Source organism: Diplotaxodon limnothrissa, linkage group LG12, assembly GCF_057381915.1.
Source record: "Diplotaxodon limnothrissa isolate DT_005_m linkage group LG12, D_limnothrissa_male_GT1.1, whole genome shotgun sequence".
Taxonomy (NCBI): Eukaryota; Metazoa; Chordata; class Actinopteri; order Cichliformes; family Cichlidae; genus Diplotaxodon; species Diplotaxodon limnothrissa.
Window position 1 is genome coordinate 21272981 of NC_140607.1, and position 24323 is coordinate 21297303.

Here is a 24323-nt window from a genome sequence, read left to right on the forward strand (position 1 = left end):
TTACATATGCTGTTATGCACATGTAGTCACCTCATCATTCATTTCCTCTTGATCTTTAAATAAGCAATGAAAACCTTTTGATCATAAAGACAAAGTGTTTCCCTCTAAAAACCTGCTTGCAGTCGACGGTACTTGATTGTACCTGGCTCAAAGGGTATGTTGGTTTGTCTGGAGTCCAACTTTGGCTGTGGATTCAGGGGAGTACCTACACAGCTGCAAGGCTGTGAGCCTCTAAGGGAGCAGCTTTGCAATGTTTCCAGATCAGCATGCCTTGTGCGTTGAGCGACACGAGTCACTGCCCAGGACAACCTTTGGATTTTCTATTAATTAGGCATTTGTGCTGTAGCATTTTTTTTTAATGAAAGCAATATGTAAATGGACTAAATTATTATCAAGCATTTTATGCAGATCAGAAATTCACCAACCACTGCAGAAAACTTCATAGTTTGGCATGTTGCCTGCGAAAGACAAGGAAACAGAGCTAAAAGGAGAGTGAATAATACATTTACATTTGTCAGGGTGCCAGAAAACACGACTCCAAAGCAGTGTTAATGTTGTTCTATGTCTGCTGGATATGAAAGTAGGCAGTTATTTGCTACCACGTATTACAAGCCAGACATGTGGTTGTTTGATCAGATTTTATTATAGTTATTTTGGTCAATCTCGGCAACAAACAGATGAATGCTGTTCTAAGAAAATAACTGCAATTTGCATTTTGTCAGTCTTGCGTTTAAGTAAATGGTAAATGGCCTGTATTTATATAGCGCCTTACTAGTCCCTAAGGACCCCAAAGCGCTTTACATATCCAGTCATCCACCCATTCACACACAGTGTCTCTGAATCTGATGCACTGATGCTTTGTGTCACTGTTTGCAGGTACGAGAGTGTGATTGCCACTCTGTGTGAAAATCTGGACTCTCTGGATGAGCCGGAGGCGCGTGCCGCCATGATCTGGATTGTAGGAGAGTACGCTGAGCGCATCGACAATGCTGATGAGCTGCTGGAGAGCTTTTTGGAGGGTTTCCACGATGAAAGCACTCAGGTGTATTTAGGAGGGTGTGGGGAGGTTGTTATTTGAAAAAGTCAATATTTAATGGAAGCTGCAGTAATAATTTGCCATCAGTGCTGGGAGTAACAGATGCGTCCTTTCAAGCAGGAAATCATTAAAACCACTGGTTAGCTGTAGCAAAGGATGAGAAAGCATAAACCATTTTGAAAGTACCAGAGACCTTTTTTTCTTTTTAGTGAGCTTGCTCAATGATTAAAATAAGAAAAAATAAAGAAACAGTGGAACAAAATTTCTTGTGACTAACCGTGATTAATGAGAAGGCTTTACAATATTTCAGTGTGTCACTTCTTATATGTGGCTCAGGGGCGTATTTGTTGAAACGCCAGCCTTTACTCTGAAGATCTTTCTGCCACAGCTCACTGTCGGATTACACAGCTTTGCTTGGTGTTAGACTCTCCCTAAGTAATTGATTGATTCCCATATTATTGCCTTGGAAATATATTCCATTTTTATTATTGACTGATGAAGGAAAAAGGACACGTTAAGCGCACTTACTCATTGTGTATTCTGTGAACATTACGCAGACCTAACACAAGGGACTGTATTGTCTGAGCTAACCAGTCAGATATTAAACAATTTGTTTTTTGTGCTGTGCAGTGCATGTGTAAAATAGTCTTAAACTATTTACTGCTAGAAAGGTGTGTCATTTATGTAAAACATGTTAAAACCTCACTGCGTGTCTTAAACTGTCGCACAGTGTTAAGGTACATCTTAATGATCATTTATTCACTTGCTTTTAAAAGCAGTGCGTGAGCATTTGTAACACATTTGGTGTTCTCACTGGCCTCTAGGTGCAGTTGCAGCTCCTGACTGCAATCGTCAAATTGTTCCTGAAAAAGCCAACGGAGACCCAAGAGCTGGTGCAGCAGGTGCTAAGCCTAGCCACACAGGTGAGGGGGGGCGGGGGAATAAGCAGTCTACGTCATACATGCTATTTTTCCTGTCAGCGCATCCTTTATTGTCTGCTTTTTGAACTTTGTTGCTTATTTCTTTTTTCTTTTAGTTGTGTCATTTAAACGTTATTAAAAGGGGCTTCCTATTTCTGTTCCAAAATCCAGACCTTTTATAATCCTCTCACAGATTTACATTTATTCATTTATTTTTATTTTTCCAGTACTTGTGTATACTATTGGCAAACATGCAAAAAAGAAAATGGTAATTTCACCCCTAAGTCCAATTTTAATGCACACAAACATTTATTTTTTCTTGTAAAAGGCTAGCAGAAAGCAGCAATGTAGAGACGATGTGCCTCGCAACTTCAAAGAATGAGTATATTGGCTATTCACTGAAGTAACTTTTAAGCTTACTTGATTTTCTTAGAACCCTGGGAACTTTGTGCTTTTCTATGCTGAGAAAAAAAGTACAGTGTCAGATTGCCTCATACATTATCCAAATCTTACCACTACCCTAAGGCAAACTCCGTTTTTGATATCTTTGTATAACTTCTGGGCCAAGACAGAGTCGAACATTAAGTATTTATTAAACATACAACATAAAGACATTCCTTATGACTCATCCCTTTTTCACAGGACTCTGATAACCCAGATCTAAGAGACCGAGGCTACATCTACTGGCGTCTGCTCTCCACAGACCCTGTGGCTGCCAAAGAGGTGGTTCTGGCTGAGAAGCCGCTGATCTCTGAGGAGACAGATCTGATTGAGCCTACACTGCTGGAGGAACTTATCTGCCACATTGGTACTCTGGCCTCTGTCTACCACAAGCCTCCCAGTGCCTTTGTTGAGGGCAGCCGCGGAGTTCAGCACAAGAGACTCCCTGGCAGTACTGAATCGTGAGTCATAGACTTTAATTACTTTGACACTGCAGGCAGAGGGCTTAGTTTACTTGAGTGGAACTGCCCTCTTAACTATGGTGTTTTGCTTTCAAGAAAATCTGCTGAGTATAACTTGCATATAGTGCCAAGCTGTGGAGCATTTCTTTGTTTGTTCCTTCTTTCGGATATAATTCATTACATCCATCTACCATTATTCATATGAACTCGATTGAGTTTTATCAGGAGTTTAATGACAAATTAGGGGCTTCATAATAACCAAAGTTGTCATAATGCATATGGCTTAAACATCATTCCCCCCCCCCCCCTTGCTTTTACCAGTGGGGAGAGTGAGAGCCCTGACACAGCTTCTGCTGCTGCAGTTTCTGATGCCCCTCCGGCTGTCATCCCATCCCAGGGAGACCTGCTGGGAGATCTTCTCAATCTCGACCTGACACCTCCCACCACCACTGGACCACCACCACCAGCCTCTAGTGGCATGCAAATGGGTGCTATGGACCTTCTTGGAGGAGGACTTGACAGCCTGGTATGTCTTCTGAACATGATTATTTAAGTGAAATTGAAAGGCTGTTTATTTCACCCAGAGGTTTAACATTAAAGACGCCCAGTAACGATAACAGGGGGCCAAGCAGCCATGTAACATGCATACAAGCCGCTTCTGGTAAACAATTGAAGTGAATGTTGGTGCACTAAATGGAGAAGTGTTGACTGATTCTTTCCACAAAGTTTTATGGCTGTGCCTCAACTGTAACCAGTAGGTTGCAGCTGAAGATCCATTTATGCGAAAAACAGGGAATCACTTTGATAAAGCCAAGTTTATCAATGCTCATGGCTACTTTTGACATACTGGATTTTAAGAAGTTTCAAAACATTTTTACAGGCCATTTTTTTCCAATTGGGACAGATCCAGGCACATTCTGATTTTTCAAAATCTCAGTGTTTGATATATTGCCACCAGACTTGATGTATGGACTCTCCATGTCATCTGAAAGTTGTCTGACCACTGATAGAACAACACATTAATAACAGGGGGGAAAAATTGACATGATGAGCTCAAGTTGCCATGGCGACTGCTTGGCCTCCCCCTCATCACTGCTTGCAGCTATTGTATCCTTGTATTGTGTCCTTTTCTACCTTTTGGTGCCTTTTTTCTTTTGACTCTTGTATTTATTCCCTTTGTTCAATGCTGCACCTGCAGATGGGGGATGAGTCTGAGCCGGTAACTACGTGGAAGGGGAGGGCTTAACATTTATAAACCATATCAGGCCATTATAGAATATAAAAACAGTTTTATTATGTTGTTGTTTTGTTTTGTTTTGAGAATGTACCTAAATCTCTTCATTCATCATTATCATCTTTATTGTCCTGATATATGTCGTAAACATGATGTCAAATCCTTAAGTCCATCTCTTATCTCTGGGCTCTGTGGTGTCTCATCTTTCAATCAGCCGCCCATTCCCCTGCGGATGGACACTCCTCAGTCACCTCAGCTCCCACATCAATCCCCATCGCCCCCAGATTACAGCCCCACTGAGGTTGGTCCAGGGGACCGTGCTGGACCACTAAAGGCCAGCACCAGTCTTGAACCCTTCTCTTGTCCCCTGTTGTGCCACCGTGTCCCCTCTGAATAGTCATCCCACAGTGATATTAGTCTGTTTGCACTTTGCACTGTCAGTCCCCCCCCCCACCCCCCACCCACACTCCCTGTAGGTGAGATTTTAATGACTCACACCTGTGTTTTTGGTCAAATTTCTTTCCGTGCACAGTAGTTTAGCTTTGTCACAGTGTGAAGTCGCAATGACAGTACACCTATTTATTGAGCAGCAGTTTAACAAAAAGCTCTTGGATTTCAACAACCAGTAGGCAGAACTTGTGGATGGTAAAAAGTGAAGTACATAAAAGGAGTCTTACTGTTCTTTTATCTCCTTTTTGCTGTTACTTGATATAATGATATAAACCCCATAGCTGTCATCATTCACTGAAAGACATTTTAGACTTCCACCCCCCACCCCTCAATCCACCTCTTTAAACTTGTCAGAAAATAATTTAATACTGCACTAAATAACTTCAATTACTTCTGTGCTTTTTCATTCTGCTCAGCTTGGAGGAGACCTTGGTGGAAGTCCTGCTGTAAGTCATTTTTCAGAATTGTTGTTGGCCTTTGATTGCTCAGTACAAAGTGACATTGAATGTGAACATGTTGCTGTGTAACCCACAGATTGGGGCTGGTTTTGGTGCTCCCCCAGCTGCAATGCCAGCCTCTTTCAGTGCCCCTGTCAGCGGCGGTCTGGATGACCTGTTTGATCTCGGAGGGGGAGTTGGTATGCCTATGGGAGCCTACAGCGCCCCCAAAACTGTAAGTTTATATAAGCTGGGGAAAGATAAAAAAAAACAAAAAAAACAGAAGAGATCCTTCAGAAAATAAATGATCTTGTCTCTGTTAAGGTTTGGCTTCCAGCTTTGAAGGCCAAGGGCTTGGAGATATCAGGCACTTTCGCCCGCCGTTCTGGGGTCATCCAAATGGAGATGACCCTCACCAATAAAGCTATGAGTGTCATGACTGATTTTGCTATACAGTTTAACAGAAACAGGTAAGACCAGCTAATAATCCGTACAGGGTTTTCACAAGATTGAAGCTTGATACGATAGACCTTGAGCAAACCCTGCAATGGATGCTCATGTTTGCCTTTTTCTCTTCTTTGTCTCGCTTAAGCTTTGGTCTCGCTCCAGCTGGTCCACTGCAGGTTCTAACTCCTCTCAGCCCAAACCAGAGTATTGAAGTGACTCTTCCCCTCAATACTGTGGGACCTGTCATGAAGATGGAGCCTCTTAACAACTTGCAGGTATAACCTTCACTTGTGTTCATTTCCCCTGAATTATTTATGACATTGCTACTTTTTGTTTTGCTTGAAATGACAGTGTTATTCTGTCCTTGCTTCTGTATTCGTTTTCCATGAATCCAAACTTGGCTGAACTTTTCAGCGTCACAGTGTGGCAGTAACATGAGCTATCAAACACATGACTGGTGTCGAGAACAAATCGGAATAAGTGGTTACATATTTCCACTGTTTTTGAATTTTCAACACTTTATCGTCCTGAAATTTGACTTTATATTATGACACCCATTGCATAGATTCAGTAAGTTTAAATGGATTTGGCATGGTTATTTAAGGTTTTTCATAATTAAACAGAAACATTACTCGGCTTAATCTGTCAAATTCTAAATTAAAGTTCACAAAATTTTAACTTATGAATCATTTAACCTGATATATCCAGTGGACTTCACATTGTCTTTTGAGGCACTGACCCGAAGATATGACCATATGTTCTAACTGATTAGTCAAGCTATACTGCTGAATTCCCACACTGTAAACTGTAATGTGATTAAAGCGTAAAACAGACTTCAGAGCCATAATGATTTGTTGAAAATGTTAAAAAAAAAAAAAAAAAAACCCGGCAGAGCCTGTCTGTTTCTTGATTAGGGCGGCTCTTTTAACTGGCCAGCATGGTGGATGGGTGCTGTGTGCAGCTGGAGAGGGAAGATAAGAGCGCCTTAGGGGGCGATGGAGGTGGGATTGGTCATTAGCGGTCTCACAGCACATGGCTCTTTTGTTTCTCCTGGCCTCAGTAGCCTCGCTAACCTTTCTGCGGTGCTGCCTCACGGCCCCGCTTTGATGGTTACTGTTGTGGGTTTGACATCTCCTGAGATATGTGTTGTATTTTGTTGTGATGAAGGTGTCACATAATATTCTGAGTGCTCTTTTAACTATTTACGTGTCGAAGCAGTTTGTTTCTTACACTCGTACGCTGGCAACATCTGGACACAGCAGTTAACTGAGTCTCATCCAAATAATAATAATGCTGCAGTGGAGACTTTACCTGAAAAATGGCAAGCTACTCCTGCGTCTTTTTGTCCATAAAAGGGGACTTTACAGAGCTGGAAACTATTGTGCTGCCAGTAGATTAACTTGAAGGCCGTGTAATGTAATAATGTGTCAGATACTATTAGACTGGAAGTTTGTTTTTTCTTTATTTCATTTCTCTACAGTAGATGTCAGACCCCCTCATCTTGGGCATCTAACCCTTTTTAATAGACCGCTAGATCACAAATGTTCAGAATGGAGCTTTGTGGTCTTTTTTTTGTGCTGTCAGGAATAAGATGCCCTGTAATGAATAATTCATGAGCCATTCTTCTGCCATGCTCTGTTTGAACTCGCTGTTCTTCTTTCAGCACCTCTTTGTTCAACAGCCCGATCAGTATCACTGGCTGACGCTTGTTACTTCGTGTGCTCGCTTTCAACCACAAGTCGCTAGAGTGTTTCTGTGTCCTGTAGTTTTTCCTTGCATAGACTATGAATTGTCTGTTTAAAGCCTGTGGCCAACACATTTTTTTTTATAATTTTATATGTGGTTGTTGTTTTGGACAGTTTTCAGATTTTATTTTTAACACTGTCTTCTGTTGTGATCTTTCTCATTTTCATGTTTATTTATATCTTGTTGTAAATCATATTTCAAGGCGGTTTGTAGACTGTTAATTTGATTATATTTAGATTTTTGGTGATAAGGTGAGGGTCCAGTTATGAACACGACTTTTAGTAATGATGTTATAAAGTGGAGTCCAAAAGTTGTTGTTTTTTTTTTTTCTTGTATTTCTATGTCCACCTGCCAGTAGTGGGAGTTTGGTGCTTTAGGAAATGTTCAGGTGGATGTGATGTGCTCATTAAAAGTTGAATCAAGTACATAAACTAGCAAATATTCCTTGGTTGCTATAAAAATAGCTCCTTTTCAAGTTTCCAGGCTTGTAGCATTGTGATAGTGAGAAATGTGCCTTCAGAACTAAGTGAAAGTGTCAGAAGTCAATTTGTTATTCTGAGAGATGAGAGGATTTCTCTGTGTCAAGTCATGTCTGAAAGTTTCTGAGGGGGTCGTGCATTACACTACTCTAAAACAGGGTGCGGAAACTGGATCAGTTTCATCCAAAGCATGGTGAGACGCAGCGTAAGTGAGCACAAGATCAACAAATCAAGTTTTGTTTTTTGTTTTTGTTTTTTTTGTTTTTTTTCACTGAGAGGTAGAAAAGCAACTTCAGCACTGATGCAGAATTTCCTGAATAAAGAATAAAAGGCTTGAAAACTTGTGTCAAAACAAGGCTGTCTAGTACTCAGATGTTTTGCAGCTTTAAAACATTTGTCAGGAAGAAAAACAAAATCAAAACACTCGGTTAGCTTAGAAATAGCAGTGGAAGGAAAAAAAATACTATTTGCTATTTACCATTTCCACATTTGTGGCTGTGACAGAGGAGTGTATGTAAAGAGAGAAACCCTGTGGGCTGCATCTGTGTAGTTAAGGATTTGTACTGCTGCAGCCATAACCCACCTTAGATGTTTTCCACAGTGATCTGAAGACCAAGCAACGGTCCCCGTCCTGGACCTTCCTCCTTTGTCATGTTATGTAAACTCCTGAACATTTGCGGGTACTTGAACACTGAGGAAGCGAAGCCTCGGTGTGCTATCAAAAACGACTCTTTGTATCATTGTCAGATCACGCTGGGATAAAATGGTTTATCCGCTTTGAGCAAATGTGTCCATTTCCAAGTGGCTCCAGGGCTGCTGTCATTAAAGTAAAAGGAGGCAAACTAATACGTGGTTATTCTGAAAATTGGAGATGGAGCTTTTCAGTAAAATTGTTAAGCTGGTATTAACATTTTGTAATGAAACATTAAGGATTAAATTTGAATCAAATTCTTAATCGGAGCAGTGGCCTCAGACTGTTGGGCTCCACCGTGTTAATACCTCCGTATTTGTGTTTTTGAATGCACAAGTTATCGTAACAACTTTAGCTGGTTATTTAGTAGACAGTGCACATAAGCAGTAATGGCCATCCTTGGAGGGCACTTGGAATGTAATTACTCATGTAATGCTTCATGCTTGTCCTCCCTTCCCCCTCTTTCGATGTAATCACTCTTGCAGGTGGCTGTTAAGAACAACATTGACGTATTCTACTTCAGCTGCCAGTACCCCATCAGCATGCTGTTTGTAGAGGACGGGAAGATGGGTGAGTGTTCCTTGGCAAAATCTCTTCACTTAAAAAGGCCGAAGCCCATCTGACGTCAGTGATAGACACGTACGTTAGTGTTTGAGTGAAGGTGACTGTTCGGCGCATGTGAAGCAGTCAGTGACGTAGATGTATGCAAGTGTCCAGCTGCTTGAACTCACTCACATCTCGGGGCTGCACAGCTAGTACTCCTCGATTGCACACCAGTGATATTTTCTGCCTCTTTTTTTCACGTTTTGTTTCTTGATGTCATTTGATTTATTCTGTGAAAACGTGTTGGCATTTCTCCCTGTGGAGCTTTCTGATGGGGCTAGCAGCAGGACTGCAGCCAGAGGCTGAGATTTAATGCTCCAGAGCCTGAACAACAACAGGAAGTCTTGTGCTAAGCTGCTCACTCATTACTTGGACTTTTTGTTTTTTTTCCCCTCTTTAATGCAGTATGTACATTTTCCTTTACGAAAAAATCGACTATGCTTTCAGATGTGCATTTGATTGTGTGCTCTGACAATGCACTCATCACTAATTATATCTCCTCCTCCACAGAGCGGCAAGTTTTTCTTGCTACATGGAAAGACATTCCTAATGACAGTGAGGCCCAGTTTCAGATCAAAGACTGTCATCTCAGCTCAGGTAAGAAGGATGGTTGGAGAATGGAGAGTGCACTTGCTTAAAAAAAAAAATCCTATCCAGACATATTCAGTAGCTTCTGTAGCCAGCACAGTCCACAGCTCAGAATCAGATCCTCGGTAATGAAGCAAATTGTATTTGATGGGAACTCATCAGCTGCAGTCCCTATTTATGTGTGATAATTTAGTTTTACACAAGTGTGAGAGCAGCTGAACTGGAGAAGAATTCCTAATGATGGCCTAATGGAGATTTTCCCCCCAAAGATTAAATTTCATCCTGATGAACATAGAGAGAGCATTTCATGTCCTGCTTGGGCACAAGAGTGAGACGATGGCTGAGGGGAAAATTCTAAATGAGTGGCTGCGTCTCTGTTGCACTGACAGCCTGGAGTGAAATTTTAAGAAATGGAAATAAAAGAAATCCGTAATGATTTGGTGCGTTTTAATAATGGTTTTAGTCGCTGATCGTGGCAGAAGTCAGTGAGTAACTCCATATTAAGTAATTGCTAAACTAGATTAAACCTGCAATTTAAGAGTGTTTCATTATGCTTCCTCTACAGATGCAGCCTCTAACAAACTGCAGGGTAGCAACATCTTCACCATAGCCAAGCGCACAGTGGACGGTCAGGACATGCTGTATCAGTCCATGAAGCTCACCAATGGCATCTGGGTGCTGACTGAGATGAGGGTGCAGGCAGGAAACCCAGTCTACACAGTGAGTACTGCTGCCCTGCTGCCTGTGCTGTGGTACTTACTCATGACCAGGAATATGGCTCCTTTCAATATTTTGATGTTGACAGTAAATTACCACAACTACAGCATATTCATGGGCATTTTTTTCTGCTAAAGATGGTCCTTGTAACCTGTTCTGGGATAACATAATAATAATAATAATAATAATAATAATAATAATAATAATAATAATAATACATTTTATTTATAGGCGCCTTTCAGACCCTCAAGGTCACCTTACAGTAGCACGTAAACAATACCATAAAAAACATAAGAAAAATGTGTATATATAGCAAACATGGTAGATAGAATCTAGACATAAACAGTCATAAAAGTCTAAAAGCAAATATAAAAACTGAGCAAGGTAAAAATGGCCTAAGACAGATCAGGTGTATGCAATTCTAAACAGATGGGTTTTGAGTAGTGATTTAAAAGTGGTGAGATGGTGTGTGTGGTCCGTAGAGCAAGTGGAAGTGCATTCCAAAGTCTCGGGGCAGAACAACTAAAGGCTCTGAGTCCCATGGTAGTCAGGCGAACAGGTGGAACAGACAGAAGGGAAACTGAAGAAGAGCGGAGTGTACGAAGGGGTGAGTATGTATGGAGAAGATCGGATAGATATGGAGGAGTAAAGTCATGAAGCTCCTCAGAGACAAATTGACATGGAGGTGAACTGGGAGCCAATGGAGCTGTTTAAGAACAGGCGTTATATGTTCAGTGGATCTAGTTCTGGGAATAATACGAGCAGCTGTATTTTGAACCAACTGCAGTTTATGGAGGGATTTATGAGGTAAACCATAGAGAAGAGAATTACAGTAATCCAGACGAGATGTGACAAGAGCATTGACAAATATGGCGGTACTGTGTGGTGTGAGTGAGGGACGAAGGCGGTTAATATTACGGAGAAGAAAGTAGGAAGACTGAGTGATATTATTTATATGTGCTGTGAAGGACAGAGTGCTATCGAGAATGACACCAAGACTCTTAACCTGAGGGGAGGGTGTGACAACAGAGTTATCAGTGGATAACGAAAGACTGGTTGGAACTGTAGTCAGTTTTGATCTGGTGCCTATTAAAATGAATTCTGTTTTATTGCCAAAGTTGTGAGAAAACCAGACCTTGATTTCACTTAAACAGTCAGAAATGGATGTGGGTGGGAGAGTAGCTGTGGGTTTGGAGGATAGGTAGAGCTGGGTGTCATCTGCAAGCAGTGAAACTGGATGTTATGCTTCCTAAAAATATTACCTAGGGGTAGGAGATGGATGATAAAAAGTAAAGGACCCAGGACAGAGCCTTGGGGTACACCGGAATTAACTGGAGTAGATACTGATCTGTGAGGGAGTAATTGAACAAACTGTGAGCAGCCAGAGGGATAAGAAGTAAACCAGGCGAGTACTGTACCATTGATGCCAATAGATGCTAATCTGTGAAGGAGGATGCAGTGGGAGATGGTATCGAAAGCTGCTGTAAGGTCAAGGAGAATGAGGATGGATATAAGTCCAGAATCAGCTGCAAGCAAAAGATCATTGGTGATTTTTACTAGGGCTGTTTCTGTACTGTGACATGAACGGAAGCCGGACTGAAACTGTTCGTACCAGTTATTTCCAATGAGATGATGATGAACCTGTGCAGCCACTATCTTTTCAAGAATTTTTTTCTAGGAAAGGGAGATTTGAAATTGGCCTGAAATTATTTAGATTGGAGGGATCTGAACCATTCTTTTTCAGTATTGGAGTTATTATTGCAGTTTTAAGAGAAGAAGGAACAGAACCAGATATAAGAGAGGAGTGTACGATATTAGCAATCAGTGGGGCAAGAGACGGGAATGAGAGTTTAACAAGATTTGTTGGCAATGGATCAAGTTTACATGATGATAACTTTAAGTTAGTAATTATGGAAGATAGCTGAGTTATTGTGGGAAGTTCAAAATTGGATAGAGAGGATGACAGTTGAGAAGGACAAAAAATGCAGATAGAACAATTGACCATTTCACAGGACGAGGGCAATTGTTGATGAAGATTCTCAATCTTGGTGTAAAAAAAACAAACAAAAAAAAGAAAAGAAAAAAATCCATAAATTTGTTGCAAACTGTGGCAGAGCATGTATGTATGGCAAAGGTATCTGGGGGTTTAACAATATTATGCAATATAGAAAACAAAGTGCGAGTGTTTCCTTCAGCAGATTCAATAACAGAGGTGTAGTAAGCAGGTTTAGCATGATGAATAGCTTCTTTATAGTGTTGTATATGACTGAGATACATGTCCTTGTGAATAGTAAGTCCTGTTTTCCTGGAGAGACGTTCTAGGCGGCGTCCAGTAGCTTTAAGTTGGCGAAGTTCAGATGAGTACAATGGCGCAGAGTGAGAGAAAGAAACAGTTCGAGTTGCACCAATTAAAAAATAAAAACATGTAAATTGTATGCTAAATGACCTATTTTACTTTTTTTATTTATTTATTTTTTATTCATACTTGTTGTCACATAATGTTTTTCAAATTTACTTTGGTTCATTTAAAAGAAGCATTTACAGATTTTAAAGAACTGCTTGTTTCATACACAGTAAGGCAGTATTATACAAGCTAATTTGACTAAAAAATAGTCCTATTCCCCAGATATTCTAAGCTTTGTTGGAAATTTGATGGTGCTGTAAATGTCCCATTTTCTAAACAAGCTCTATTATTACATTTATTCACATTAACATTATTGGGCAGCTGTAATTGATGCCCTCCATAATAACTGAAAATTCCCATTTTGTTATGTTTTGAAATATTCATAACTGATGAATCAGACAGACTTGTCTATCAGCCACATCCTGAATTCTCACAGTCATAAATAACGCCGTAAAGAGTGAATCCTCCGATTTGCACTTTTAGCAGAAATTAAAGCCCGGTTAGAAAATTAAATCGGTATGATGGAGTTAAATAATAGTGGGCACTGCATATTACAGATGGAGACAAATGACATTAATATCAGATCTGACCAAGCAGAGATGTGACGGGGATTAATGTGAAGTACTGAGCAGTCGATGTGCACTAGGGACAGGGATTGGATGGCGATGTGTGGTAGTGGGAGAAGTTTGCCTTCGGGCTTCCTGTCAGACAGCTTTTTTGCTTTTCTTTTTTTTTCACTTGTAGTTTGATTTAGGTTAGGCAACAAAACCGCTCAGGCGGGTTCAGGAAAAGATTGGTTTGGGGCAAAATACACCGTTTAAAACTACGTCTGACCGACACGAACCGGTCTGAGGGAAGGAAACTTCTCTGATGTGCGTGGAGGGCTGTGGAAAAACACTGGCTATGACTTACCCGTGGTGACTCATCTGTGTGCGCATACATGTGTTGTTGTGCAGTTGTAGGGTTAATTGTTTGTGTGCTGTGTTGTTGCATGTGTCTTGCTTTGTCAGCACGCTGCAGTCGCCACTCTTGATGGATTGTTTTTTGGCTTAGAAATTCTGTATAACTCGCCTAGAACGATGACCTTGGTGTGACTCTCCTCCCTGCTCATCACTCAGTCTGCTTTCAGGTCATGTTTTATGTATAAGGTGGCATTAACTGTCTTTTTGTTTTCTTCTGTCTAGACTAGGCAATTTGTTAGTTGCGTTAAAGTCTCAGAATTTTGAGGTGGTTTTACACCCACCACGGTTAAGCCTCTTTGGTCAGATCACATCCTGATGTGATACAGGACAAAATGTGACTGAAACGGGGAAAGCAGAAGGGGTTTGTTTTCTACCTTGTACCCTCTGATCTCCACATGGTTTCTCGGTGTGACTGTAAGTGCTTTTAACAAACGTATATTCAGCAACGATAGGACCAGACTTTAAAGTAAACCACACGCACAGTATGTATCCTGACGTTCGTCCCTCGGAGCGACTGCCTGCTGCACGGGCCCCGTGCTCTCTTGGCACAGAACATTAAAGCCAAGCTGCCAAAGCCTTTTGTCGGCAGCTATTTTTAGACCCGAAGAAGCAAAGCCGTAACACTGTTTTCTGGGTTCTATTGCACGTCTGAAGATGAGACATGAAACTGTTCTAATTCACTGACATTAGTAGACACGTATGGTGACATGCTTGAGTTTTGCTGCTGCTTACACATGCAGTTTTTAAGGGTTGAACATAGCCGCCCTATTTTCCTCCTATCTTAAAAGTTGATTAGCTTCAGCTCTTCTATGACGCTGTGTCCCAATTCCACATCCCATGCTGCTTCCTGCTCGGTTTTATTCTACGCTTCACTAACAATGGAAAAGTGAGTAAATACTGGAAGCCGTGTGTGTGGAACAGTGTTTTTTACATAGTGGAACAGTGCTAAGAAGTGCTGAAGTGTCCTACACAAGCCTAGGAATGATTATGAGCACTAAAGAAAATCTACCTGCAAATTGGCAGCATTGTAAATGTAGCATTTGAGCTGAGGGTAGCACATTAAGGTGTTAATTCTTTATATGAGCAACATCACAGTCTATTGTGTGTTGTCAAATTGTTTTCAGAGTGTATTTTGCCATTATGGCAGCTGTGGATTTAGGAAATTGTCTGTCGCTCCCAGATTTCATTAGCCTGGGAATCAGACAAATCTGAGAGCTCATGCTTCATTTTCGCTGGCACAGTGTGTCTCGCCCCCTCACCCGTTCACTCAGATTTCCACTCACTGTTACCAGTAATGGTGGCCTAATTATAGCCATTTTTGATAATGCAAGAGGTGGCTTTTTATTTGATGACCAGCATCTTTGCATGCTGCATCTTGTTTGTTTTTCCATCGCCAAGTCCCGTGTCATACGTTTGGCTGCTCTCAGTGTTGTACATTGGTCCGCTTCCTGCATTTAGGTCCGTGTTTGTTGGCAGTGCAAGTTCAAAACTGAACTGAGATCCCAAACAGGTTTGTACCTGCGTTTCTCATGCGACACCAAGCTGACGTTCTCATTTGACTCTCAGTTAGGCTCGTGTACACTTTACCGTATTTACAGTGGCGAATAGGGATGCTGCTCATCTTTTTGACATCACGCATGGTCTTATCTGCCATGTCCTGTCCCCATGGCAACAATGTGACCAGTGTTGTGGGCTTATTTATTTATTTTTTCTTCTACCCACCACTTTAGCTGGTAAATCTGAGGGGTTTTGGTAAATAGAGAAGTCTGCTGAAAACGAAACACGTGAGCAGTTTCTCAACATAAACGTGGATGAAGAGTTTTCTTAAAAATCTCTAATCAGAATTGAATCTCTAATAGAAGGGTTTGTGTATGTCACTTTGATACCATTATGGGTAGCATTATAAATCAATGCAACAGACTGCTGAATTATTTTGGAGATTTTACATGAATATTGCATCTAAAATCAAATTATTTAGATAGAATTTTATTTCAAACATGCAAAAATAACTGAAATAACAAGAGGAAAAAAACTTAAAAATCATCAAGTTTTCATGTGCATATTTATGTCTACAGAATGTGTGTGCTCGAAAAGGAGTAGGATGAAGTTTACACTTTTCCTCTTCCTACCCCCTTATTTCAAATTTCATTGCTTACAAATCCATATCCAGAATTCAATTTTATTTGATCCATACATGTTTAACTATGTACAAGTCTAACACATCGAACATACACAAATAAAACCGTTTTCAGCACATAAACCAAAACAGTAACAAACTACATTTTTACATAAACTAATCACCCTGTGTTTACAGTTTCATTATTTTATTTTTCCAATGCAAAGAACTGCTGGGCACATCTGCACATGCGTTCAGTTCATCTACATCAGAGTGTCAGTGGGGCACGGGCTGCTGGCCTGCTTTTGCTTTGAATGTTTTTGTTTTACTTGTTTCAGACTGTGAATTTGTCAATAAATACTCAGCTCACCGACTCCACTGTTAGAAAAACGGCCTCAGACATTCCCATCTCTCCTGAACCCTCAGTGCAGTCTGGTTTGGGTTTTTATTTTTCATCTCCGGCCTTTTCCCCACACAAACCTGCTACCAGCACACTGATGTAGATTAAATGGGTACATCTTGGAAAACAAAAATCCTCAGACAGTGTTTGTCTTTCTGTGCATTTTTTCCCCCTATTTTCTTTGAGCTCATGAATGGCTTCCACCATGCTGTAACCTTACCTGCTGATTCTGGCCTGTGTGCTATGTTGTATCTGATCATTGTTGTTGATATCTAAAGAGAACCTTTTTTTCTCCTCCGTTTTATTCACACTTATGCAAATATCCAATCTGCTGCTGTTCTGTCTGGGTCTGCCTTCTGTTCTCACTCACAGTCCTCCTCTTACAGCTTTTTGATAAAAATCCATCTATGGAGGATGGATGACATTTGCAGACGTAAGAATTTCCACACATCAATTTGAAATAATCTTCTGCTGAGCTTTTTGAACCTTTGACCAAAACCCCGGCACAACAACTTGGAGTTTAAAGCCCAGTTGTTTTGTTTTTCAGCTCTTTCATATCAAAGTATTTAGACGTGAGCATTTCATACGAATTTCAAACTTAATTGCAACACAACAACAGTTTTACTTTAATGTCGTTGCCTTTGATTGAAGTGGATATGGCACAGTTTGATTAGTGTTCCATGTAAAAATCGACCTTCTGAGGTTCAAACTTAGCATCAGAATGAAGAAGAAAGATGATCTGAATGTGGTATGGTTGTTGGTGCCAGACAGGCTGGTTTGAATATTTCAGAAACTGCTGGTCTGCTGGGATTTTCCCACAGAAGCATCTCTGAGATTTGGCTGAAAAATATTCAGTTAGCAACAGTTCTCTGGGCAGAAATACCTTGTTGATGTCGAAGGAGAATTGCCAGACTGTTCGGAGCTGATTAGAGGGCAACAGTAACTCAAATATCCACTCGCTATAACCAAGGTATGCAGAAGAGCATCTCTGAACCTACTATGGATTATAGCAGCAGAAGAGCGCATCAGGTGCCACTCCTGTTCGCTAAGAACAGGAAACTGAGCAGGTTTGCACAGGCTCCTGAAAAATTCCACAATAACTGATGGGGGAAAAATGTTGCCTAGTTTGAGTCTCAATTTCTGCTGCAACATTCAGATGGTAGGAGTCAGAATTTGGTAGAAACAACATGAAAGTGTGGATCCACAGTTCAGGCTGCTGCCGGTGCATTGATGTGGAGGATAGTTTCCCGGCACACGTCGAGTACCAACTGAGCGTTATTTTCAAACGGCCTCCAGAGTCATCAGATCTCAGTGCAGTAGAGCAGCTTTGGGATGTCGTGGGATCGGAGATTTGTGTCACGGATTTGCAGCAACTGTGTGACGCTGCCATGTAAATATGGATCAGAAACTCTGACAAATGTTTCCAACCTTTTGTTGAATGTTACTGTTCTTTTAACAACTGTTGCTAACAATGCATCTAACATTTAAACAGTCTCGGTTATTTTAAATAGTTCAACAGTCCACATGCTTTTTGAAGACAGGGTTTTTATCATACTGTATCAGTCTGTCTTTGCTTTGCCTTATTGCAGTGCTGCTGTGCTTCATCACAGTGTAGTGGCTCCAAGTCTCCTTTATGCAGGTTTTACAGCAGATCTGCATCATTTTCAGACTCATTAATTACTCCAAAAAAAGCACATCCTGCTGGTATTTATGCAGTGTTATGTAAAGCCCGAGACTGTCTTGAAGAGCGATCTCCCCCTCTCACTCAGTCCATCAATAATAGACACAAAGATGTATTTTTCTTCCATTTCCTCATCCGATAAAACAAACATTTTAGCAGCAGGCTCTTGGCTGCAGACTCGAACACTGCAGTTTCTCGCAGTTGCTCTCTAACCAGCGGCTTGATCACAGTGGCTGGAGCTTCTGCGTTTCTTCACATCTTCCTGATAGGAGCGTCTAAATGTTGCCAGCAGCAGCATGCATTAATAAAGAGCCTTGAGTGTACCAGTGCAGCACTGAAGGAGCTGTGCACTGTTACTGCTTCAGCTGACTGCAGCAAGCATTCCACACTCCATCACCTGCCTTTGATATTAATATTCAGAGTCATAGAAGGGGCCTGGTGTGAAATTCCCATCAGTCACTCATCAAATTCATTACTGATCGTTTTAATTATAATAATGGTGCCAAGACTCTAGAGCGGCTCTTCCTCAACCTCCTCCGACCACAGGTACAACATGCCCAGGACCCACTACAGTTTGCATACAAGGCGGGTGTCGGAGTGGAGGATGCCATCCTGTACCTCCTACACAGAGCCCACTCACACCTGGATGGGGGAAAAGGCACGGTCAGGATCCTGTTTCTTGACTTTTGCAGTGCCTTTAATACCATCCGGCCCTGTATGCTTCAAGAAAAACTGAACAGGATGGAGGTGGACCCCTGCCTGGTGGCTTGGATCTCCGACTACCTCACCGACAGACCACAGTACGTCAGGCTGAAGGACATCACGTCTGACACAGTGGTCAGCAGCACAGGAGCACCACAGGGAACTGTGCTGTCCCCTCTTCTCTTCACCCTGTACACCTCTGACTTCTGCTACAACTCTGAATTATGCCACATTCAGAAGTTTGCAGACGACACAGCCATCATGGGGTGTATCTGGGATGATCAGGAAGAGGAGTACAGGAGCCTGGTGAGGAACTTTGTCGCATGGAGTCACACAAACCACCTGCAACTCAACACCTCAAAGACTAAGGAACTGGTTGTGGACTTCGGGAGGTCCAGAGCAGGTCCACTGCCGGTTCAGATAGAGGGGGAGGAGGTGGAGGTGGTCAACAAGTACAAGTACCTCGGGCTGTGGGTGGACAATAAACTGGACTGGTCATGCAACACAGAGCACCTGTATAAAAAAGCCCAAAGCCGACTGTACTTCCTCAGGAGGCTGAGGTCTTTTAACATCTGCAGGAAGCTCCTGAGGATGTTTTACCAGTCGGTGGTTGCTGGAGTACTTTTCTATGCTGTGGTGTGCTGGGGGAGCAGCACAGCAAAGGAGGACTCATCCAGGCTGGAGAAACTGATCAGGAGGGCTAGCTCTGTGGTCGGCATGAAGCTGGACACTCTGGTGACAGTGGCAGAGAAAAGGACATTAAAGAAACTGATGGACATTATGGACAATGCCAGGCATCCTCTGCACACGGCCATTAACAACCAGAAGAGTCTGTTCAGTGACAGGTTGCTTCTCCCAAAGACAAGAACTAACAGACTTAAAAACTCCTTTGTCCCACACGCCATCAGACTGTTTAACTCCTCTCTGGAGGGGAGAGGGAGGGGAAACAGGAGGACAAAGGAGGGGGGACAACTAAGCTGTAGTGCCTCTTCACCTCACTGTGCAATACCTTTTGTGCAATACTTTTGTAAATAGTCAACGGTGCAATAGACTCAATACTTGAAATGTGCAATTCACTTGTATTTTTATTCCTATTTATTCTATTTATCCCCTTCGTATATTTTATTTATATTGTCTCTGTATTTATATATATGTGTGTGTGTGTGTGTATAACTCTGTAACTTCTGTCGGTGCTGTGCTTTTTTGGAAATCGAATTTCCCAGAGGAACCCACCCGAGGGATTAATAAAGTTCTATCTTATCTCTTAGATGGCGGCGCGTGAACAACGCGAGGCTCAGTGTCTCTCCCTAAAGCACTTCTGGATGGATGCAAACTGCATTTCGTTGCCCTGTACCTGTGCATGTGCAATGACAATAAAGTTGAATTCTATTCTATTCTATTCTATTCTAAGTGTCAAAGTGTTTGCTGTGTAGTGTTGGTGCACTGAAGAAAAAACAACGGTGAAATGATAAAATGTTAGAAGCTCGGGTCATCCTGTCCTTTTAGAATAAAGCACACAGATCCATTACTCGTATTCAGGTACAGATTTAAAAGCAAAATGTTAAAATGCAGGACTAATCTGGACACGACACTCCAGGATTTAATTACTTATCTTCGAGTGCCGTTTTGTATTTGTCGCTGGAAACTAGAGTCACCTGGGGTCGGCGCTTATCGTAGGCGTGCTCGCCATGTGACCTTCAGACTATTCCAGCTCCACTCTAGCGGAACAAATGTGATTCTAAGAAATGACAGTGATTAAAGCCAAAAGGCTCGCACTCTGATGATTTGTGAGCGCCGTCAGGGCAAGAAGAATGCAGGTTATTCTCTTCACTATACCTTTTCGCAGAGACGTGGGGGTTATTAAGGGTTCCACTCGTCTTAGGAGAAAGCGCGGCTGGTTTTCACTGCGCACCAATTAATTAGCAAAACACTTTTTAGATTATTCAGAATCACTGTCTTTTGCAATTATTACACTTTTTTCTTTGTGTGCGTGTGTGTCCGTCCTGCAGCTGCCTTATGCTGCCTGTAAATAGTGTATTTCTGGATCTGAGGAAGTGACATCTGCAGAGTGATTGCAGTAAGATGGGGTGGAGGATGGGGGGGCACTTTGTGAAGCGCCATCTAATCCTAAACCTCCTCCCAGCTGAGACTGACATCAAAGAGAGAAGAAGCCTTCTCTGTTTTCTCCTGAGCGTATATGTTTCTGTGTGTACGTCTGTCTGTGCTTTATAAGGCTGAATGTGGGTGGGGGTAGGAGTGGGTGTCATCTGAGGCCTTTTTCCTTATAAGGTGGAAAATTAGGAATTTAATCTTCTATAAGTATAAAAGATGAGGTCATTTATTCACCATAAATCCAGGAATCTGGAGAAATGTTATGTGAAGTTGCCCGATGAAGATATCAGCTGAACAGCAAAGATTTAAGATCAAACAATAAGTTATCGCCTTTTCTGAGGTGCTTTATATAACCCGCAGCAGGCCTTTAAAAACCTGCTTTTTGTTCATGCGTCAGTCAAAGCACTGCCTGCCAACAGACTGCTTTATAAATCAAATCATGCTCACCCTAACTTGTCTCCCTCAGGTCTCTCTGAAGTGCAGAGCTGCAGAGGTTTCCCAGTGGGTGTTCCAGAGCTACGAGGCGGTGCTGAAGAACTGAACAAACAAGCCCGTGCATCCACCCAGCCGCAGCCCTTGCAGACTACCATCTCTCTCTCATTCTCTCTCGCCTGACCCACGAACCACATCACAGCCTCACGCAGTGCCGGGAGCCGCTTCCCGCTGCGTTCGGTCGGGACACTGCGGTCCTCATGTTACCCAACCATTTCATCAGGATGGTTAATGGGTCTATCGGCCCTTCCTTTCTTGCTTTTTTCCCCTCCAATGCTGCAGAGAGATGTGGTTCACTCTCTTGGCTGCCCTTATCCTGTCCCCATCTTTGTTCACACCACATGCTTCGGTTTCAGGAAATCATCCCACATCCCCTGTTCTCCCCTGTCCGAGCCATCCTTAAACAATCTTTATTCGTTTTTAGGGGTGGGGGGCAGACGGCCGTGAATGTTTCTCTGCATGAGGCTCCTTTATCATTTTCAAGCCCTGCTTTTTTCTCTCGCTCTCGCTCATATATATATATATTGGAGTCTATTTTTAGCACCTGTGATCAGCAGGTGAATCATCACTTTCACCATATTTATTTAGGGGTTAATTTCAATTAAGATGTCAGACAGGAGAGGCTTTGACTGTATTTTAGCTTCTCTCTGGATCTTAATAGAGCCACATAATTACATCTAAAAAAAACCCATTACACTATTGTTTTTGTCTTTTATAGTTTTCTTTTAGTGTCTGGTTATCAGGGGGCTCGTCGTCTGTCCCCGAAAGCAGAATGTGTGTTTCCGTGTGCATGGAAACTGTGTGTTACTGCGTGTTTAATTTTTCATCAACATCGCAACATTTTATAGACTAGCAGCAGTTGTCCTCGGACTACTCTCTTACTCGGTCATTCCATGGTTAAATTTTTGTTCGTAGTCTTGTTTAGCGCACATGCTGCAAACTGGGAGAGAGGCTCAGGTGGCGAGAGTTTTATAAGTGTCGGCGCTCTCTGCGTCAGCAGCGCCGGCCACCCCGGGCTCTCTGCCACTTTGCTCTCCGTGTATCCACGCTGCAGCTCTCTCGAGGTCCACGCCTTACCTGACATGAAGGCTCAGGTGGAAAATAAAGCAAAACAGCTGATGCCATAGTTTGTAACACTTCTGAGTCACAAGCGCACATGTAGGTAGCAGGCAGCGTTCGCTAAAACAAAGCTGGATCAACATGCGGCGTCTCTGTTTGAGCTGCAGGCTCCGCTGATTAATTGGATTCCTTTTAGCGAGCTGTTACAGACTGTACCGGCTCTACAGGATCAGCACGGAGGCTGTGTATTCTGAGTGTGTGTCTTTGTGTGTGATGCAGCTGATACTTATGACATGCTGTACAAAAAAATCAATGTTTAATCAGATGTTTGTTTTTTCATTGTGTGTACATCATTTGAAGAACCATTAAAAGTCTTGATTAATTCACGTGTGTGTGGTTGTTTTTTGTTTTGTTTTTTTAAGTAGTTGTATATTGTCACAGATTCCGTTTTAAAAATGCAGATTTTTTTTATTCCCTTTCCTGTTGATGCTGAAGTCCCAGTGTTAAAGGATGTGAAACATTATCTCAGTTTTATTTGCGCCCCCCCGGGGGGCCTGGAAATCGATGTGCACCGTTTTCACACACACGCCATAATCGTTGATGACCTTTGCGGCATTCAGCGCTTTTCTCTCTGGGCGCCACAGCTCTGCTCTGGTGTTGTTGACCGAACGGTGTCCGCAGCTTTGCACACAGAAGTCAACAGACTCAGTTGTGCTCAGCCTCATTCCAGCAGTGAAATCTGAGGTTTATCCGTCAGAGTGCACCCTCCTTTTCCTGAAAGTCCAACCTGCTTTGGAAAGCTTAACCAAGATTTCCTCTGCATGATCCAATTGTGGTCACAAGCACTTCTCAGCTCGGATCTCTGATTGCGTGAATCATAAGGTCAACAGAAATCACTAACCAGAGCAAAGTGAAGCTGTGAACAGTGTCAGACTTTCTTCTGCTGCTGTAATGAATGATCCATAATATTGATCCTGTTACTTTACTGTCTTTTAGTAAACGTCTCCTCTCTATGAGAGCACAGTCATTAACTACCAAATCACAAATGTAATTTGTGTTACTAGCAGGGAAGTAATCACAGTATTTTATCTCTTAAATAGATTTTCTGAAGTGTTGGGAGGAGAAATCCCTTCTTTTAAACTCAGTTCTTTTCTTCTTCTTTTTTCTTTTAAATGTATCCAGATCACTTCCACTATTTATGGTCAGTCCAGGAGTGTCACACTCATTTTAATGTCGTGGACTCAGTTTCAGTGAAGCTATTTGCTCTAAACTGTTCACCTTAGTTTGATTGTAAAAAAAAGTTTAAATACATGTTTAATTTCTGAGCTCTCTTAAGAGATAAAGAAGTACAATTAAAGCAGCAGGTCTTTATTTATTTTTTTCAATGTTATAAAGAAATCTTGCTGTGGAAAATCAAAGCAACTTGCAAGTATGGACTGACTGGGATTACACTGTAAGAAATAGAGGTCTTTATCCTAAAGTTAAAAAAACAAAACAACTGTCACCACCAGAAAATGGTGTTAAAGACGGTGGAAAAGGAACATTTCTGTTATTAAACACTAACACCAACAACCTCCATTCACTTAATGGTTTATCTACTATTCTGGCATATGGGGTTACATCTGTCAGTAAGAAGATTGAAACGGATGAAGAGACAGTTAAAGGTATAAAATGTATGTCCTGCTTTTTAGAACTTTCCACATTTTCCAAAATGTAGCTGAGCTCAACAATGTGGCAGCTGGTTCTTATGTAGCGCTTTTCTACTCTGAGCACTCAGTGCTTCATACAACTTATCTCATTCTCACCCATCCACATAAGTCCTTTCTATCTAGCATTCATACACAGTCATACAGCAGACAGCAACTTTGGTTGGTATCCTTCCAAGGATATTTGGTATGGAGTAGCCAGCGACCTGCTCCACCTCCTGATCTACAGCCACCCATCATCGGCTCTTATGTGTTCTGAGAGTAATCTCATACATTCGGCTTACTCTTTATCTTGACATTTTCCAGATTTGGCATTTATCACTCGGTGGCAGCACGTCTATAGTCCTCATTTGTGATGTTTGATCATCGATTTTCTGATAAAACATGTTTGGAAAGACAAAAATATCTTTACCACCGTAACAACATACTGTCATTTATT

The 24323-nt window shown here is 41.8% G+C and overlaps 1 protein-coding gene across 4 annotated transcripts in view; it reads left to right on the plus strand.

Moving 5' to 3' along the window:
• Window positions 1–21374, plus strand: part of ap1b1 (adaptor related protein complex 1 subunit beta 1) — a 31882-nt gene extending 10508 nt beyond the window's left edge. For 2 of the 4 annotated variants that reach the window (XM_085367312.1, XM_085367313.1), the window contains exons 11-21: window positions 877–1042; window positions 1861–1959; window positions 2599–2858; window positions 3180–3384; window positions 4959–4988; window positions 5077–5214; window positions 5304–5449; window positions 5572–5701; window positions 8828–8912; window positions 9456–9542; window positions 10099–10402. In XM_085367312.1, the coding sequence (XP_085223438.1) occupies window positions 877–1042; window positions 1861–1959; window positions 2599–2858; window positions 3180–3384; window positions 4959–4988; window positions 5077–5214; window positions 5304–5449; window positions 5572–5701; window positions 8828–8912; window positions 9456–9542; window positions 10099–10385 (1633 nt within the window). In that variant the 3' untranslated portion in view covers window positions 10386–10402. Of the gene's footprint in view, window positions 1–876; window positions 1043–1860; window positions 1960–2598; window positions 2859–3179; window positions 3385–4056; window positions 4078–4306; window positions 4394–4958; window positions 4989–5076; window positions 5215–5303; window positions 5450–5571; window positions 5702–8827; window positions 8913–9455; window positions 9543–10098; window positions 10403–21093 lie in introns of those variants that run through there. The other 2 variants (XM_085367315.1, XM_085367314.1) reach the window with 2 other exon arrangements.
• The last annotated feature ends 2949 nt before the right edge of the window (window positions 21375–24323 follow it).